The 18,176-nt window shown below is 42.2% G+C and overlaps 1 protein-coding gene across 1 annotated transcript; it reads right to left on the bottom strand.

Moving 5' to 3' along the window:
• Window positions 1-191: 191 nt before the first annotated feature.
• On the bottom strand, window positions 192-16,588 carry LOC105251234 (serine/threonine-protein kinase PLK1). Its single transcript, XM_011257863.3, has 8 exons — window positions 15,842-16,588; window positions 7,110-7,214; window positions 6,917-7,033; window positions 5,260-5,474; window positions 4,375-4,807; window positions 3,823-4,292; window positions 3,586-3,719; window positions 192-3,337 (listed from the first exon to the last, which is right to left on the bottom strand). The coding sequence occupies exons 1-8, from the start codon at window positions 16,586-16,588 to the stop codon at window positions 2,994-2,996; spliced, it is 2,565 nt and encodes an 854-aa protein (XP_011256165.1). The 3' UTR covers window positions 192-2,993.
• Window positions 16,589-18,176: the final 1,588 nt, after the last annotated feature.

Raw genomic sequence — 18,176 nt, 5'->3', positions numbered from 1 at the left:
TGTATGTATAAGCATTTCATCGTACGAATTTTCTATTGCTTGTTCGTTTTTAGGAAAAAAAAACGTTACAATAAAAATCTCGTATTAATTTCAATATTAGATGTGTATAAAAACAAATTAAATGTACATATAAATTCTTGTAAGTTACATGTAAAGGACTTGGAATAAATTTATGTTAGACATAGCACATGAAATGTTCAAAGACACTGATGCTTTATCAAAATCGTAACTTTATTAAATGTTTCACTAGCGAGACTCTTTTTCCCTCGAACTTAGACAGTTTACTGTTTCGTAAAGCCTGAAACAGCGTCTATTGCTTCGAATCAAATACTTCATTTCTCTTTTTCATAGAGAAGGAATAAAGCAACAATTCTGAGATCCTTAGTATTAATTGCCGCTTCGTTGCACGAGACGCGTGTAATGCAATATAAAAAAACACCGTGATAAAAAATAAAATATATGATAATATCACTGCGCTCTCTTTACATGTGACGATGATAATCGTCGTCGCATTATAGGTGCAAATAACAAACTCACATGCGATGCAGCGAATTGCTACTATTACTAGTAAATAATTAATAATTAATTGTGCTAAAGATAAAATTGCTGCTGTCGTGACGCATAGTCGGTAGCGAACAATAGCGCAATAGCATGATGTAATCGCTAATAAAATAATATTAATATTTTTATAATAATAACAATGATAAAGTAGCTAGTAATCTAAGTAGCTAGTAATAACACTAATAGTGGTATATTAATATACACGATAACAGGAAGAAAACAATTTAGGCGAGACGCGTTGCGTGCGCCGCGCCAGAAAAATGCATACGAAAAAATCGCGATCGCGTCGCTCAGAAATTTCTTCGACATCACGCGCGTGGGCGATACAAGAGAACGTGACAATGTCGTTTAGAAATTTCATCGAGCATATATGGCTGGGAGCGTCACAATGATTAATAATTAGTTTGTATAGCGGCTTTACGATGTATTCATCTAATTAATTTGAGATGCACGGTAAAAAAATGAAGTGTCAACGTCCGTGAAGATGAAACTTCTAAACTGGACACACCTTATCTGCTCAAGAAGGTTGCGAGAAATTTCCACAGACTTCCGTCTGCGACAATAAACTTTCAACAAGCGTACGCGAAACTAATACATAAATAGCGTGTATTAACTATTAAACGTAACAGCCTGGATGCAGCAGCAACGCGTTACCACGGCGTAACAACGATGGCAGTGACACTTGTCGCTCGTCTTAAAACTAGAAAAGTGGAAAAAGAAACGTGACTAGGATTTGCTAAGAATTTTCCGAGGCTTTTTTTTCGTATCCTCGCACCGAGTAACACCCACACATTTACACACACATACACATACACGGCAAGATGTATTTTGTGTTGGTTTTAAGTACTCGATGACAAACAATATCGAAATATCCCGTATGGGAGATTCCTTCTTACTATACACATGCATAATGCTATACGAAATTAAAAAATTCGACTCCAAATTTGTGAACAAAATCTGCTTTTAAAAAATAATGCAGCAGACTCTATACTATGTTAAATGTTACTCTCGGACTTTGCTAATCTTGTTGACAATCCTCTCTCTGTCTCTCTCTCTCAATTTTTGCAATGCACACACAATTATCGCACGTTAGATCTATATTTGGCAATAACGATCGCGAAAATAATTTTTCAAAATCCGATAATTCATAAAATATGTCTCGAAACAGAAGAAAAACATACATATAAATATTTTTCAGACTCTTATGATGATCAATTGTAAAGATATCGCTTGCCTTCAAATATTCAAACGTCCAACTTTCTCACGCAATTTAATACAGGCAACACGGTGTCTTAGCATGATAAATCATAAAACGGAGTTTTTAGATTTTTATATAACATGTGCTTTTTATATTGGAAGAAGAGTTTTGTACGTGGAAAAATTTTTATCATTCCGAACGATACTAGATGCCACGTGACACAATATCGAGTAAAATTATATTCGATTACCCGAACAAGAGACTAATCTACCAAATGTCAATTACTTATTCGACATAGGCACTGAACTAGGGAGATCCACGTCGTGAAAAATAAATATTCTAAGAGCTACCTATGCTATCTATTTAACAGAGGTAGTAGTAATATAGTTGACACTCTCATAGTTGCGACTGTTTTATATTTCATTATGATGAAAAGTGTCACCAAATATTTCGCAATTAGTTATGATATTTATATCACATTAATCTCGATTTTGCGTATCTATTTAATTATTTTCATATAAGAGAAATAGAATGAGAAGAGATCTGCGTAAAAATGCCACTGTGCGTAAAAATAGTGCATAGCTTTCGGAATTTCAAGTGTATTTTGTTTTCGTAATGTATAATATCGAGAGAGGAACGATATAGTATTATATGTAGTTTACCTGAATTCAGGGAACATCATCATACCGGCGATGGCAGTCTGTGTGATCGAGCGGTTACTTATTAATTTAACTAGTCTTCACTTTACATGAGAGAATTAACTCTTGTCCAGACAAGATTGCAACTTTGCAAGCATCCTGTTTCGGCAAGCAATTCTGGTTTTGTGGAAACAATATACAGGTTCATAAATTAACGGAAGCACACGCACCACAGTCTTTCGCATGGCACACCTTCCGCGAAACCTACACGCGTGACATTCTTATTTACGGCCTCCCTCCTCTCTCGTCTTAAAAAATGCGCGTAACGGTACATATCGTGATGTACTTGCACCATCGCTATTTCTTTAACCTTTATCCTGGTAACTGAGATCCTGATATTTTCATTATAACAGTTATGATTTATACTAAGTAGTAATTAATAATTTTCAACTTTTTGTGTAAATTATTATGGCCGCTATATATAATATTCGATTGCTGCTTTATTAAAATGAACAAAATTTTCCGGATAAGAATTAAATCTCTCATTGCGTCTGATTGCCCCTCGATAAATTTTAAGAAAATTATCGCGGTGACCGTCAAGCGATCGTATTATTGTCCAATTCGGCAAATTCGCGCGTCACCTTGCAGACGTAGTAGAGACGCTCATAGAGATCCGCGGTGCAGCCGAGGTCACGCAGGTCGTTTAGCCAATAGGAGGATGCGCGACGGCCGGTGTCGATATAAGTGATCAGGTAGCCCCTACCCGCCGTCTCTTGCGACACCACCATCTTCGTATGGTCCACGAAGAAGTTTACTTGCAGGAGAGGTACCGTTAGCTCCATCACGATGGCCTTGTCCGTACGCAGCCACCTTCTCATTCGTGGCACGCAAGCATTTTTCGACTGTCTTGGTGGTGCACGATATTTTTTCAGCTCACCACCTAGATGGCACACATTAACGCACACGGTTACGTTAATATATTGCTCGTTAAAGCCTTAGGCCGCGCCGCTATAATGACCCAAGTAGTTTACGTCACGTTCCCATTGTTGTTTTTACACTTTTGGGAAGTAAAATACTCGAGCCATGATCGGGCTTCGTGGAGAGAGATGAGATGTTTTTTAAAGAAAAAAATTGAAGTTCCACAATAAAATATAATACACAACGAATTGAAAAAAATTGATAGATCACCTTCTGTCAAGAAATCATCCATATATTCAGTAAAATGACGGAGTAACTCGAGCTTCTTTTGCAATGGCACCGGCACGTCCCTTTCTCTGTGATATCGCGTCATCTCATCGTCGGTCGTCATGTATTCCACTCTTCTGCAATACAATTATAAAAAATTGAATACGGAATTCACAGATGATTGTAATCTTATATCAAGGAAAGTTGTATGGTTCGTAACTTATCGGTAAAAATAGTCACCTTCTATCGTGAGTGTAACTGATCTTCGTGTTGTCGTTGAAGAGAACGCCGACTGACCTGTCGGAGAGCTGGAAGCCCAGCCCGTACTTGTTTGAATAATCGATCCACTTTGTGACGAAAAGCGGCACGATGTCCTCCACGATCGGCGGATTGCACGCGTTGTTTCGTTTCATCTCTGTTACGCATATCTCTAGAGCGCGATGCATCTGCACACTTTGCGCAACGAGGCCAGTCTTCTTGTGATCCGGACATAATACGCTGCTGAGTCGCTGTCGGAATCGCGGCAGCTTGGGCAATTTTCTGACCAGCCAGCTCGAAACCTTGGACTCTTTCTGCAGGCTCTTCTGCGAACGATTTAGCAGATTCAATTGCGGCTGCTGTTGCGTTTGCTGTTGTGCTTGAATAGGCTGCTGTTGCTGTTGATAACGCGGCGACGCCGCGTCGGGATGAACGATACTCTGCTGCCACATCTGAAATTTCGTGTTTCGGAAATACTTGCCAGCCAGACTTGAAGATGATAACTTCCAGGCAAGTCATTCCGGGGTCCCTCACCTGCAACTTGCTAGCTTCCTGCTGATTCCTGGCGACCGTGGATACCGAAGACGGTGACGAGGGCGGCTCGATGATCGATGCCGGTGGCATCTGGTAACAGCAAGTATGCGGCAACGACACCGGCACATATTCTTTCGTGAGATAGGCATGTTCCTTCACTCTTTCCAGACTCGGTCGTAGCTCGGGATTGGATTGCAGTAGCCACCTGATTAAGTCCTGGCCGCTCCTGCTCGCGATACTGTCGTCCACTTCGCGATAGTGATTGTTGCAGATCCTCGCGTAGGTCTCTTTGAGCGTGGCCGTGTCAAAGGGTGGTTGGCCCACCAGCAGGGCATACAATATGCAACCCAATGCCCAAACATCCGCCTCATAGCTGTATGCCTGCTTGTACAACACTTCCGGCGCTATGTAGTTTGGCGTGCCACATATTGTCCTGCAAATACAAACGATCGCCTACATGCTACGATATTTCGTTTGATGCTATGTTTAGACGAGTACATCCGTTAGTCTGTAACAATCGTTAGGGTGTCGGAAAAAGAGGAGAAAAGGGAGAAGATCTCAATGTCTTGTATATTTTTGTCGACAAAGAATAACTAAGACACCGATATAGTAATAACAAGAAAAAAGACTTTAAAATATTCTATTCATTTATATCTTTTTCCATTCTTGCACTTGTAAGTTTTTTTTTATAAATTTTACTTAATATATAAAATATAAATTTATAAATTATACTTAATTATAATTTTTTAATTATAAAAAATTAATTTTAATTATATATTAACTTTAATTATAATTTTACTTAATATATAAAATATAAATTTATAAATTATATGAAGAAATAAATTGTTAAAAATATATTTAATCGTAAACCAAAGTGGATCTTACACTCGTCTACGTTGACCATCGGGTCTGGTCGCTAGTCCGAAGTCGCCGATCTTGACGATCATCCGATCCGACAGGAACATGTTGCCCGGCTTCAGATCCCGGTGAACGACTTTCTGAGAGTGGATGTACGCAACGCCGGTCACCATTTGCTTCATGTAGTAACGCGCTTCCGGTTCTGTGACTTTGCCACGGTACTTCAGCACGTGCATCAAGCTCTGATGAAGAAGAAGAAAGGGAATAGATATTTTTATTTATCCTAGAAACTTATGTCGCTTCACGCATTAGTGACGTGCAGAAAGTCTAAATGACGCGATAAATCGCGTAGCTGGAGGATTACAAGCTGATTTTTTATATGTATTTTGGTTTATATATTTTTTTTTTGCATTTACAATCTATGATGATCTTTGCGGATGCTGCAACGAGTCATAAATATAGCATTATGAAACCTGTACAGCAAAACTTCCACAAAAGAAATTTTATATTACAGGAAACCCCATTTAAAATCCATCTAATAAGATGAGGGCAAACAATCGCAAGAAAGCATTTCCTGGCAGGAAGACGCTGTATCCTGAAGCGGAATGCACGTGTATCATCTCGTCAAAGGAATCGGCTCGCTTTATTTTTTTTGCATGATTGTTTTGTTTCATTTTGAAGGAATCTTATTTTATTCATTGCAGGTATTGCGACTCTATAAAAATACTTTTAAAAATGTATTTTTTCGTCTTTCATTTTTAGTAAATTGTCAAAAAAAGTCACGTTGCGGAAAAAAATTATTCCCGGGGAAAAATTTCGCTAAATATCCGCCAAAGTTATTTATTCACGCTGTCATGTTCAGCGAGACGAAATGATTTTCCGAGATTATTTACGCGAACCCATTAAACGGTTTTACGTAAGACGTGGATCTTTTAATATTCTTTTACTATCAAAGTCATGGGTCTCTTTAGCTTTCAGCTGTTTTTCTTATCGCACATTATTTCACCTTTTTCGCTACAGGCACACTTTACATTTATGTCTCTAAAGAATTTTTGACAGGATAGGGATTTTTTTTCGTAACTTGAACCGTCAATCAAGTAAGAAACGGACGGAAATGGGAGCCGCGAAAACGATCGAGCAGGAGAGCGAGGATAATCAGGCGATTAGTCGATGCTTCGTCGCATCCTAACGGTACAAACAGGTCGGCAGATCAGCCATGAAGAGTGCAAGTGCCGCTCTCTTTCCGGCGCGCCAGGGTGAAAATACGCGGCCGTTACTGATCGCGTTTGCAGTCGGGCACCTATAATTGTTTCTCGGTTACGGCGTGCACAATGATTCCGACACAGCGATTCAAGTCGTTGCAGGTGTTGCATGCCGTGGTAGAGATAGGTTGGACTTTAAAAGCGAGACTTGCGGAGAAATGACGGACAAGGATGTTAAAAATCATACAACTACATATTAGACGCGACAAAAATAAACTAACAAGAAACTAACAAGATGACATTACTTATTATCGCTCCGAGAATCGACAGTTTAAATAATATGCAAAACATGTATGATGGCACTAGCATCAAGATATCATAAAAGTGGAAGAGTCGAGTTGCGAAACTTCTTCTTATAAATACGCGGTAAGAAATAATAAACGTTCGCAAGGTAACAGATGCATTTTATATATATACGATACCTTTCGTGGACAGGCTTCTAGAAGCATGTACACGTTAAGATTGTCCTCGAAGTAGTGATGCATCTGGACGACGTTGACGTGATTCAGCTCTTTGTGAATCATGATCTCACGCGCGATCTATGAACAAAGTAAATATGTTATTCAGCGAAGTGCTAAAAATATAGAAATAGATGCGCACTTTTTTAATAAATACCTTTTGCATGTGGATCTTTTGCATTCGATTCTTCGGAATAATCTTGCACGCGTATTGATTTCCGTTACTGACGTCAGTCATTAGGTAGACTCTCGCAAAGCCACCCTGAAAAGCGAGAAATGAACCGTTGCTAATGGGCAGAAATTTGGCAGAAATAGCTAAAGGTAGTTGCGATAAAGGTTCTCGTGAAAATCTCGTTGTAAGCGAGATAACATGTTTTTTGACGAAATCTCTCGCGACAACGTGACCGCCTCATCTTCGAAGGACGATAAAAGGCACGAGTCCCCTCCTTCCGAGTCCTAGAAATCCCAAACTAGATCTTAAGAATTTCTCCTCGATCATCCGTCAATGACTAAGTGAAAGGTTTTCTCCGCGACCGCATTCGATCTTCAAGTAATCTAAAATTATCGTTTATCGTCTCACCGCAGTCCAAGGAAGAACGGAGAAGAAAGTGAAATAAATTTCTTTTTATGGGATCCCTCTTTGTGCGGCTTTTAACTTTAAAAGATATAAATAACGAATATATTGTAATACAGCATAAAAGTACAATCGCGAAATAAACATATGAAGAAAAAAAACGTATAATATAATCTTATAAATAAGATTTTTAATCTTGTAGCGATTTAAATAAGAAATTAACTTTCTCTCTTTCGCCGACAAATTAGAAAATCAGCATCATTTTCCGAAGAGGTCCCTTCGCTAAACGAGTGACAACAAATATCTCGCGATCGCAATCGTTTTCGCGCGATGAAAAAGGCATGTTTGATGGGCCACCGGCCAAAACTCGCCTAAAAATATTTCGATGTCATTACGAAAACGCGAAACCTATCGCGATATTAATGTCATGCAGTTATAAATATGCATACAAGAATATAAGCTTGAAATGCCAAGTTATTCCGCTCGACAAGTCCCAACCAGCTATCGCGGGTTATCCCTCGTTTCTTCGTCGGGTGTGCAACGAGAGAGAGACCATACCGTACGCAACCCAACCGGAATACGGTTATATGGCGAAGCGTTTCGTTTATTTTTAAATACCGCTGGCGATGACTAAAAATACATTCCTGCGCGCTTTGTGTGCACGCGCGCGGTTAAATGGACTGTTGACAAAAATCTCTTCGAGCCTTGTTCCCGTTTCGCGTTCGCTCTCCTCATCCGGGCTGGATTGCCCGCGATACGCGTGCATTTTCATCGAAATCAACGCGGGATGGAGAAGCCCTTCCCCGTCTGCATTCTTTTCGCTACGTAATCGAGAGTCTTTCCCTTTTCTTCCTTTTACAATGCTCTCGCAAACGAACACGTCGAGCTGTCGAGATCCCTCCGTTCGGTCAGAGAGGTACACGGCCGACTTGAGTAATCGCCTTCTTTAGCTTTCCGTTAAATATTCATGGCGCGCTCGCGAATCATGAATTACAAATAATTAATCAAGAGCTGCGGGCTCGGGAGATAATGATTAATATGCGAACGTCATTTTCCCGATACGCCGCGTCGAGGTAGCTGACGTTCGCTTCGCGTGAGCGGAGAAGGACGGCGATCCGTTAACTCGGCTTGATTTCCCCGGCGGTCGACTCGTCAAGAGCCGTGTCCGTTTAGTCCGAGTCTCATTGGCCGTCTCGGGGTCGCCGAAACGGGCCCTCGGGCCGCTCCTCGACGCCGCTGTTTCCGAGCGCGCGGCAGAGAAAACGAGCGAGCCCAGCCGAGCCGAGCCGACCGGTTTTCGCACGGCATGCACGCAGTGCGTCATCGATTCGATTCCAGAGAAATAATCCCATTCACGCGCCATTCACTTCTTGCAATCGGACATAATAATGGCGTGCGCAATTTTCAACGAGACTCGGTGCCGTCTGTCGCGGAATTTCCTGTCGAGGACTCCGAGAGGACGAGCGCTCCTCCCGAGTCTCGCGAGGAGTCGCCGCTCGTCCTCGACTCTCGCTTCGTTCGCGCGAGATTTCATTTCTCTCGTGCGAGGAACGTTTATGGAAGAATGGAGCGAGCTTTCTTTGCTAATTGAGCGAGAAGGGGAATAAATTTCAAGCCAACGAGGAGCGTTTGCGTTTGACGGACACCAGGCGCGCGTGTTCATTTGCATATCTAAATTTGGGAAACGCGCGCTCCCATCCTTTTCCCGCTACTCTTAACGAGGCCCTGACCTTTTGTTAATCTTTCCGGCTTATCAACCGCGGCAGCGGCAGTCTTGTTCGCCGTCGATCGATTCGTTTCACTCTCCGTGCTGGGAATATACTCGGCACGTTACAGTCGCGCCCAGTAACACGATTGTTATCGTCGCAAAGAGATTACTAGACCGTGAAAGTCCGGGATGCGGCGTTTTCCTGCGATAACGATAAAACTGGAAAAGAAATTTTATGTTTTTCAATTCAGAGAGACAGAGAGAGAAACGGAGAGAGTACGCAGGAACTTGTGCCCCGCGAATCTTTTCTCCGACGATATCCTCTTATTATGACCCGCGACTATAACAATTCTCTTAATGAGATAGAATGTAACTTTAATCAAAGTTACGTCAGACGCGTTCTTATTTTACAAGATAAAGTAGAAGTTAATTCGAGAAAATTAAGCTTGTTTTGCGTAACTAGGTTTCTAAAACGGCTTGTTTTAACTTGTTGTAGTAATGAGATAATCAGGGGCAAAGAAAAATGCACTCGCGTACGAAATGCTAAGAGCGTCTATCGATCAAACAAAATTCAATTCTGAGGGAGTCGATTCAACTCGGTCGCTCGTAATGACACCTGAGGAATTAAATCGTTTCCAAAGTCTACAAGCGAAATAATCAAAATTAAAAGCAGACAGTTTGTTTAATTGTTATTCGGGTTCGCAATAAAATAAAATGTACATTTTCTTATCTGTACAGTAGTAGATAATTCTGATTATCGGTGAGCTTGGGAAACGCGAGTCGGATATGAAAAGCGTTTCATCGTTTTTATCGCAGGAAATACTCTCCCGTAGAAAAGCGGGAGAAAAACCGGGGTAGAGAAATACCGTTCTGCTCGACCTGCGAAACCCCGATGTTTTGTGCGAGAATACTTGTTATGTTGAACGTAGGTAGGTAGAAAAAGTTTTCAAGGCACACGTGCGAACGATGGGGATTTGTGTATTCTATAAATCCTCTCGTTAAATTGAGAATCCCGAGGAAACTTGCCAAGGTTACTCGTATCGATCGTAATAAATTTCAAAAGTTAAAGGTCGGGAGGGTGAAATAGATTTGGCTGATTCGTAGAGCTTCATCATTATTCTTACTATTCTCAATGCTTTCATAGATTCGAGCAATTAAATAAAGGTCCGTATCGTGCAAAATAAGATCGCAAAAATGGCAAAATAAATCGTGTCAATAACGTCGTAATACGCTGATCATGTGTTTCTCGACGATTGTGATATCTGACTGATTTGTATAAAAAATTTAGCGATAGCTTATAAATCGCTCCGGAATAAAATTGATTTAGTTCTTTCAGATATCTACGCGAAAAAAATTCGAACGCGTGCAATTTAACAAGATTGTGTATGTTTGAGATATTCTGTACATATCTCCTGTCAAATAGTGCGCAGTAAGATATCACGATTTACTTATCGATCAGATATCAATCGCGCGTTTCACATTGTGATTTAAGGTCAGACGCTTTTTTTGGAGAGTAATTATTAACAAATGATATGCTCCATTTAATAAATAAACCTCATCGGCTTCATTTCCTCCGATAAATTGCGATGCATAAAGCAACATTGAAATTTGAGAGAAAGCAATTTCATCTGCGAGTGGCCGAAATGAGCAACAACATTGCGTCAACAGTGACCTTACATCTCTTGCATCTCTACGAGTGTAATTAGCTTTACTCGTTATAATACATTGCGCAATTAAGTGTAACAGATGCAGCGTGATATAAATAAAAAGTGGCGACCACGCAAGATTGATTTTCCATAGGCATTTTTATAGACGGAGGACAGCTCGTATGACAATGCGTATGTATATCCTTCATACTTTTCATCCCCTTTTTAAATACATAAAAATTTACGACTATTTATTGCTTGTAGTGAGAGCAAAAGAATTTAATACGATCAATTTATTTTTCATGAAAATTGCTTTAAATCCGGATTTTATTCACGCCGATGACAAAATCGCGCGTTATACGCTACCTTGCATCGGCGAACGATCTCGCGAAGGTCTGAAAAAGGGAGACGCGATCCGGAAAGACCAGGATGGAGAGAGACCCATCCGTTGAGCTCATCCTCACGGTGGTGCACCAGACACGCAACACCGCGAGCCAATCAGTGAAAGCCGGGCGAGATGTCATTGACTCGCGAAGGGCGCGCGCTGCGTGCCTATTAGGGACACGCGTGTGATATACGTGCTTTAGAAAACTAAACGCGTAGACAAGCGATGGAATTATAATGCGTATTCCATGTTCTGTCACGATCGTCGTCGCGGGCTCTTGCGGATGCATTCTTCAAGGTTCGAGGATTTCGCGAAGAGCGAGCGAAAAAATTGTCGGTCGCTCTTTTTCTCACGATCCGACGAGAACTAAAGCGGCTTGTCGCCGCAAGAAACTAAAACATGCATTTGTCAAGGTTGTCGTTGGACTAGAGAGACTTTTAGCCGTAAAGACAGTCAAAGATTCCTTTCATTTTATAAAAAATATCAAAGGATCGGGAGAAGAATCTGATTTCCTTTGCTTCGGGGACTTGATAAGTATCGCTGTCGAGGAAATATTTTAGCACGTATAATATAATGTGTTCGTCGCTATCGGCGCGTTTAAGATCGAAAACTGGACGCGTAAGTTTTTCGTCGCTCGGGGGGTTAACATTGTTTGCGAGGAATGAAACGAGAGACAAATCGCGAATGAACCTGCGCGACGAAGAGGGCGAAGAGATATTCGTAGCACGAGTAGAACGGTGTAGATAAGTTGCCGCACATAAGCAGCTCTTTCTCTGCAAAGTGCACGAGCAAGAGAGAGGCCGGTAACCGGTCGTGAATAATCCAGATAACAATACTGTACAATAAAGAGCATTCGCACCTTCATTCGAAAGAAATTGCATACAATAATGGCATATGCGGCGTATCTATTCGGCCAACGCCTCCCAGTTGCTCGACATTGACAGATGGTGCCATCGCGATTATACTTGTATTTCTAATTTATTCTATTTATATAAATAATATCGTATCAGATTCTCCATTAATTGTACAATGATAAAATGAAAAATGTATATTGATAATGTATAAGGAATATATATCGTTCGCAAAGCTTTCTTCGGAGCTACCCGCATGCTTGTTGCGACGCGGCGACCGCACGGATCAACAACTACATAGCTGGGCCCTAAAGTGCAAATGTAGAAACCGACAACCGGTTGCGAATAATAAATTGAGATAGCGTCGAAGCGGGAGCTTCGGAATACGGAAATATCAGAGGTGAGTTTTGATAAAGCATCAGGCGCGCACGGCATAACGGGGAAAGCCCGATTTCTAACACAAGATACGGCGCGCGGGGTAACGCCCGTGCGACCGGGTGCGAATAATCGGGATGACGAAACGACGACCGGTTTTCTCGAGAGCAGGAGGATACAAACGCAGTCTGAGACTGCATCCTCGGAAATTATCTCCGCCGGCGGCGATGGAGCGCGCGAGCCGCAGCATCTCGCCAAGATCGGGCGGACGTGAAATATTTCCACATCAACGATAACAATACTTGTACTTTCGAAGCTACAATTTACATTGCCGAATGACATTTACGAAAGTGATCTCGCGGACACGCCAGATATCTCGAATCGCCGATGACCGGTCCACTTGAGTTATGATTTTACGATCACATCCCGATGACATTCTGACGTTGCAATGAAACGAGGCTTGGATCGGTCGCATTATTTCCTGTACTAGCTGATGAATGGCAAGCACTTGATTTACAGTGCGAGATTGCATCTTCCGAAATGATCCTTCGACAGTGAAAAACGCACCGTCGACGTCACGACTGAAAGAACATCTCTGTTTGCGTCGAGTTGAAAAGTTCTTCTTGACGGATCAGCGCAAATCGATCTGCTCGAGAAAGATATTTCCTGTATGAATGACCGGATCGATCGCGGGTCGATTCGCATCGGTGCGCTCGCCGATAATCTTAGTATTTTCCACGATCGCGTAAAATCAAGCATCGCGAGACTCGAGAAATCGTGAGATTAATCGAGGTTGGGAAAAAAATCGATCCAATAAAGGAGAATAAAATCCGGAGCAACGAGATCGACGTAACGAGATTGCCTCTGGGAGTGCCTCGAGTACGTTGGCTGAATCAAGTTTATTCGGTTTAATGCTAATGAGATACTTTGACTTCCTGCTTTGCGACAAACATATATATACACATAGTGTTTATATGAAACATACAATAATCTTTTTAATCAAAAAGTCATTTCGTCAGAAAAAGAATTAAAAATTTACTCGCTTTTGTTTCCCTCGTTCTTAAAATCCTTTCTACTGTGAGATACACGCTAAAATTGGTAAGCATAATAAGACAATTCGAAGCGCTTGTTTCACGGAAATCATCTTCTAGAAATAGGAAATGAATCTTCCGTAAGCACGAGTAATATGCTTGTAGTAATAAAACACACTCGATGTTTATTATATAGTCGAGTTGTAAGGTAAAATAAACCATCTTACGAATAAGAAATAAATTTAGCCAGCGGATAATAAATTTCGATTGCTGATAGAGTTGAAAGATTACGCTCGTGTGAATTTTAAATTTCTTTAGATTTCACCTCGCGTTTGCCATCGAGTTTCCACGATCGAAAGAAATTACATTTTCCTCGTGATTTATCGAAATTGATCAATCGACGTATCGATAATTGATCAATCAATACAATACAGTTAACAATAAATCTGAATATAAATCAGAAATAATAAATCTGATATATTCTAAAAAAATGCATAATAGTTATTGCGCTCTATTGTTGGGCCACAAAGCGTTTGATTAATTGAAGATGCATTAAAATAAACATATCCCGTATCTACCTAGTATTTTATAAAGGCTATAATTATCCGTGACAATCGCCAACAATTACTAATGTCCGCATTAACTAGAGTGCAATTAGAATTATTAGCGAGTTTCAGATTAATCTTACATTGTTGCCGGCGATATAAAACTGACGTCTCGCGAATCAGTCAGTACTGTGCATACTTCCAGATCCAGGAGACGCGCTTAATCATCATCATCATCATCATCATCATCTCATTAATTATTCTCGCAAACTAAAATAAAGGGGCTCTCCGCGATTAGAAAACTCGACCTTGAGGAAGTCGTTGATCTTAGCGTACCTTCAATGTATTATGCATGATGCAGAGTCATCGACTCGGCTGGGCGCATCTCTGCTTCGGGAGAGATGGAATTTGTTGTCGTCGATATATAAAGACAACGAGTTTAAATGCCTCATTCTTCATGCCATCCACGTATATGAACTGTGCTACGTGCGTTATATATACGAGTTCAAGAAAAAAACCTGTTACAGTCTGTATCAGAGTCTCACGGTTGCGTCACAACGCATCACAGAGAGAAATCGTCGCTTTAGAAAAAGAAAACCACTTACAAATTCGAAATACCCAGCGTGAAAAGTGTACGCGCATTCTTGTCGGAAGTCTGACATGAAGACGGGCATGTCTTATCTCGGCAAACACGAGACGCATCCGTAAAAGAGAGAACGGGATTATCTCGACGGAAGTATATACCTAATCTAGGTGGTTCAGATCAAACGAGCGCGACCCTAGAATCGCGCTCTCTCTCTGCTGGATTATCTTCGTCTTTCGCCGAAGTCACCGGAACTCGTCAGAATTCCCGGTACGCGAAATGAAGCGTCGTGTGACTCACCGCCTGATGCATGGAAACGGAAAGCTGCGCGCCCATGTCTCCTTAATGAAAAAAAACATCTAAATTAACGCTCGTGGTTGAATTCTTGTCGCAATTTTCCTTATTCCATGGCTAATTCAATGGCCAGGTATCGCGACTCATCTCACATTACGCGGCACGCAGCTTATTATTTCAGGAAATACACGCGCAGCGGGCCCAAGCTGACTGTGCGAAAATTAAGTCGCTGGTGTAAATTCCTGTACGCGCGATTACGCGGCTTTAATCGCATGCGAAAAATTGTATAACGATGAATTGCGTCATTATATCGTCAGGATGCGTGTTTTGTCTACGATAAAAAGGAATAAAATATCGATAATAAGCGATAAATTATTGAGAGAAAACAATAAATTATAAATATTATCCGATACGTGCATCGCCAATCGATTTCACACGTCGGTCGGTTTCTCTTTTCTTCGACTTTACGCACTTGTCTTTTCAACGTGGGCGGCAATCAGCTGGCGAAACAATAAGGAATATCCGGCGCGGTCAATCGGGCTTACCGATTTATTATCAAGTGACGGGCTTCGAAGAACGTCGTAAACGAGACGTGTGTCGATAACGTGGACCAATACGCGGAATGATATCAAACGCACAAGGTCAACAGCTTTAGCGAGTCGTAACCCTCGGTTTCCCACGTCGGTGTGGCATGCCATTCCACGCCGCGAAAAACGGGACCTCGACAAAGCGATCGATTTGCAACGCGAGTCAACAACACAGGTGCGTTTACGTATTTTGCTGGATCGAGAATGCTATAAATTTATAAATATGTATATGTATCTACTTTTAAACTGTCTTTGTATTCGCTTACTGCAAGCAGTAAATAATTTAATCTAAATAAATTTGCACATGTACCTTTCCTAGAAACTGCCCCTTGTAATAAGCGTTCCCCTGCACAGGATCGACTACATAATCGCTCTCCTGTTGCTCGGTGGGATTGTTCCAAGAGGAAGACGTGGAAGGTCCCGGCTTCACGACGCTGGTCGTCCTTATCAGCGAGACGGCCGCGTTGCCGAAGCGGCTGCCGTTAGTCGTCGGCGTGACGTTGCTGCCTGTAGTAGTGGCCACGTTGCTAGCCGAGGAAACGTCCTGAGTCTGATTGTCGGTCCTTGAGGTCGACGGTTGCGCCGACGAGGTCGCGTAGACGAGCGTCGACGTCGGCGTCGCGGTTTGCACCTCCTCATCGTTCCGGAAGACTGCCGTGCTGCTCTTGTCCGATGGGGCGGCAGGGTAGACGGCCTGCCTCGAGGACAGCTCGATCTCCGAAGGTAGGGACGAGCCGCCATGCCTCCGGCTTCTTCGACGAACCAGGCTCTGCAAAGAGGCGGAGCCCTTGGAAAAGCCCTGACGCGATCGGGCATCCGGCACGGACCTGGTGCTACCGGTACCTGCCGAGTCGATCCTCCGCTTCGAGCATTCCGGCTCCGAGACGGTGCGGATGGTCTCGTCAAACTCCTCGCGGCACCTCGCGACATAACACGTCGTCGCCTCAATGGGACGCAGCTCGGCGCCGCACATTGGCTCCGACAGCAGACCGCGACTGTTCATCGCCACATCGCGCGGCGTAGCGTCCTGCACGTCCATCACACTCGGCGGTAGCATCTCGAAATCTTACAGAGTTACCGTGTCTATTGTATTTCGCTCCGTACAATTCGTGCGAATTGCCTCGAACTCGTCATCGATTCGATCACAATCTGAAAATTTGGCGAAAATAATTTATATCTCGATATGTTGCACTTTTGGAATTGTCATATCTGACTTGACGGAACGTCGATTGCGGACAATTTTAAACTTCCTCGGCAATAGTCGTGAGATCTCGCATACGAGGATGTATTTAGTATTGTCATATCTAGATCGATAAGACATAGACGACTATAGAGTGGCTCCGAGTGTCTTCAGACGTCATCGTCGTCTCGACGCCGACGCGCCGAGCTGACACACGTGTCCAGCATCATATCCGTCTCAGATTCAATTGCAGCGAGATGATTAAGAAACTTGTGCTCGCTCTGTCCTTGTTTTTACATGCGTTCGCGTCTCGCGCACCGAGTGACGATCGGGACGATATTGATGATTCCTGCGCGGGATATAAGACCTTCGAGGAAAGAGAATATTGACGTCATCGTAACCAGCATCCGCGCGACAACGGATACACGTAATATCGTGAGACAATAATGACACGCAATCCTGTCAAATGATTCGTGAAACTTGTTTCTCGTTCTTGTCAATTCCGATCAATTCTCTGTCACTTCTCCAGGATCAATGTTACTATTAAAATTGACACATTACTAAAATTTACTTTTGGAGCGAGATAGGGCGTCCTATTTCCCCGGCGACTGCACGTGTATCTCACTGGGAATATACCGCTCGATAACTCGCATCCACCCTTTCGGATGCTACGCTAATCGTGTGCTATCGAGCCGATGTTGCACTAGGAAACGTGTTTTTTCGCGAAGCTAACTGGTTCACAAGTCGAGATGATCTTGTATGATTACGAGAGATCCTTTGTGAGTTTTTCTGTTCTTCCGGGAGCTGTTCAGCAACGTGACGATGAACCCTTTTGCGTAGATGCGGATAACTTTTTCGGGATGCAAGTTTCTCTGATTTGATGTGTGAGCTCCTCGACGACACGAGCTTCTTCACGACGCTTGCGAGAGCTCGACCCGTGGCTGGTGTACGAGTCCGCTCGCCACTGTTCGCCGCCGCGCCGACCCAACAACCGACACACTCTGTCTCCGCTTCTTTTGCCCCCACCGTGCGCGATGCCAGGGACGTACGATTGTATTTAGAAGAAGCTCGTGGAATTTAAGATATCATCGATTGCTTTCTCCAAACACACACACAATAAGTCTATAGATATTTATGCTCCCATAATTTCCAAATATCGTAGCTCGTAATTAAGGCAATTTCTTCGCCGATATTTTTTTTCTATAGATTCTGTAAATAAATGATGAAATAAATCGAATAATAATACATTATTAAACGCAAGATACAAAGAGATGAAGACGTACCAATTATTAAGAATATAAGCAATTGGAAAAATGGCAGTGAGATTGTCCTTTTCGTTACGATATCCGTAAAATATCCATGATATTCGCGTCTCAAGGACAGTAAAAAGAACGAGTGTCTAGCTTATGCAAGTATCGCATATGACTGTATGAAAGAGAATGGAATACATTAGATGTGTACTTAT

This window comes from Camponotus floridanus, unplaced genomic scaffold, assembly GCF_003227725.1.
Source record: "Camponotus floridanus strain SB8 unplaced genomic scaffold, Cflo_v7.5 scaffold16, whole genome shotgun sequence".
Classification (NCBI taxonomy): Eukaryota; Metazoa; Arthropoda; class Insecta; order Hymenoptera; family Formicidae; genus Camponotus; species Camponotus floridanus.
Note: the sequence above shows the minus strand (reverse complement) of the source record. Positions and strands in the feature narration are given on the sequence as shown.

Coding starts and splice junctions, on each gene's coding strand:
- LOC105251234 (XM_011257863.3), bottom strand. CDS start 16,588: ATGCTACCGCCGAGTGTGATGGACGTGCAGGACGCTACGCCGCGCGAT. Junction 4,293..4,374: donor AGGAAGCTAGCAAGTTGCAG/GTGAGGGACCCC, acceptor ACGAAATTTCAG/ATGTGGCAGCAGAGTATCGT. Junction 3,720..3,822: donor AGTTACACTCACGATAGAAG/GTGACTATTTTT, acceptor ATTGTATTGCAG/AAGAGTGGAATACATGACGA.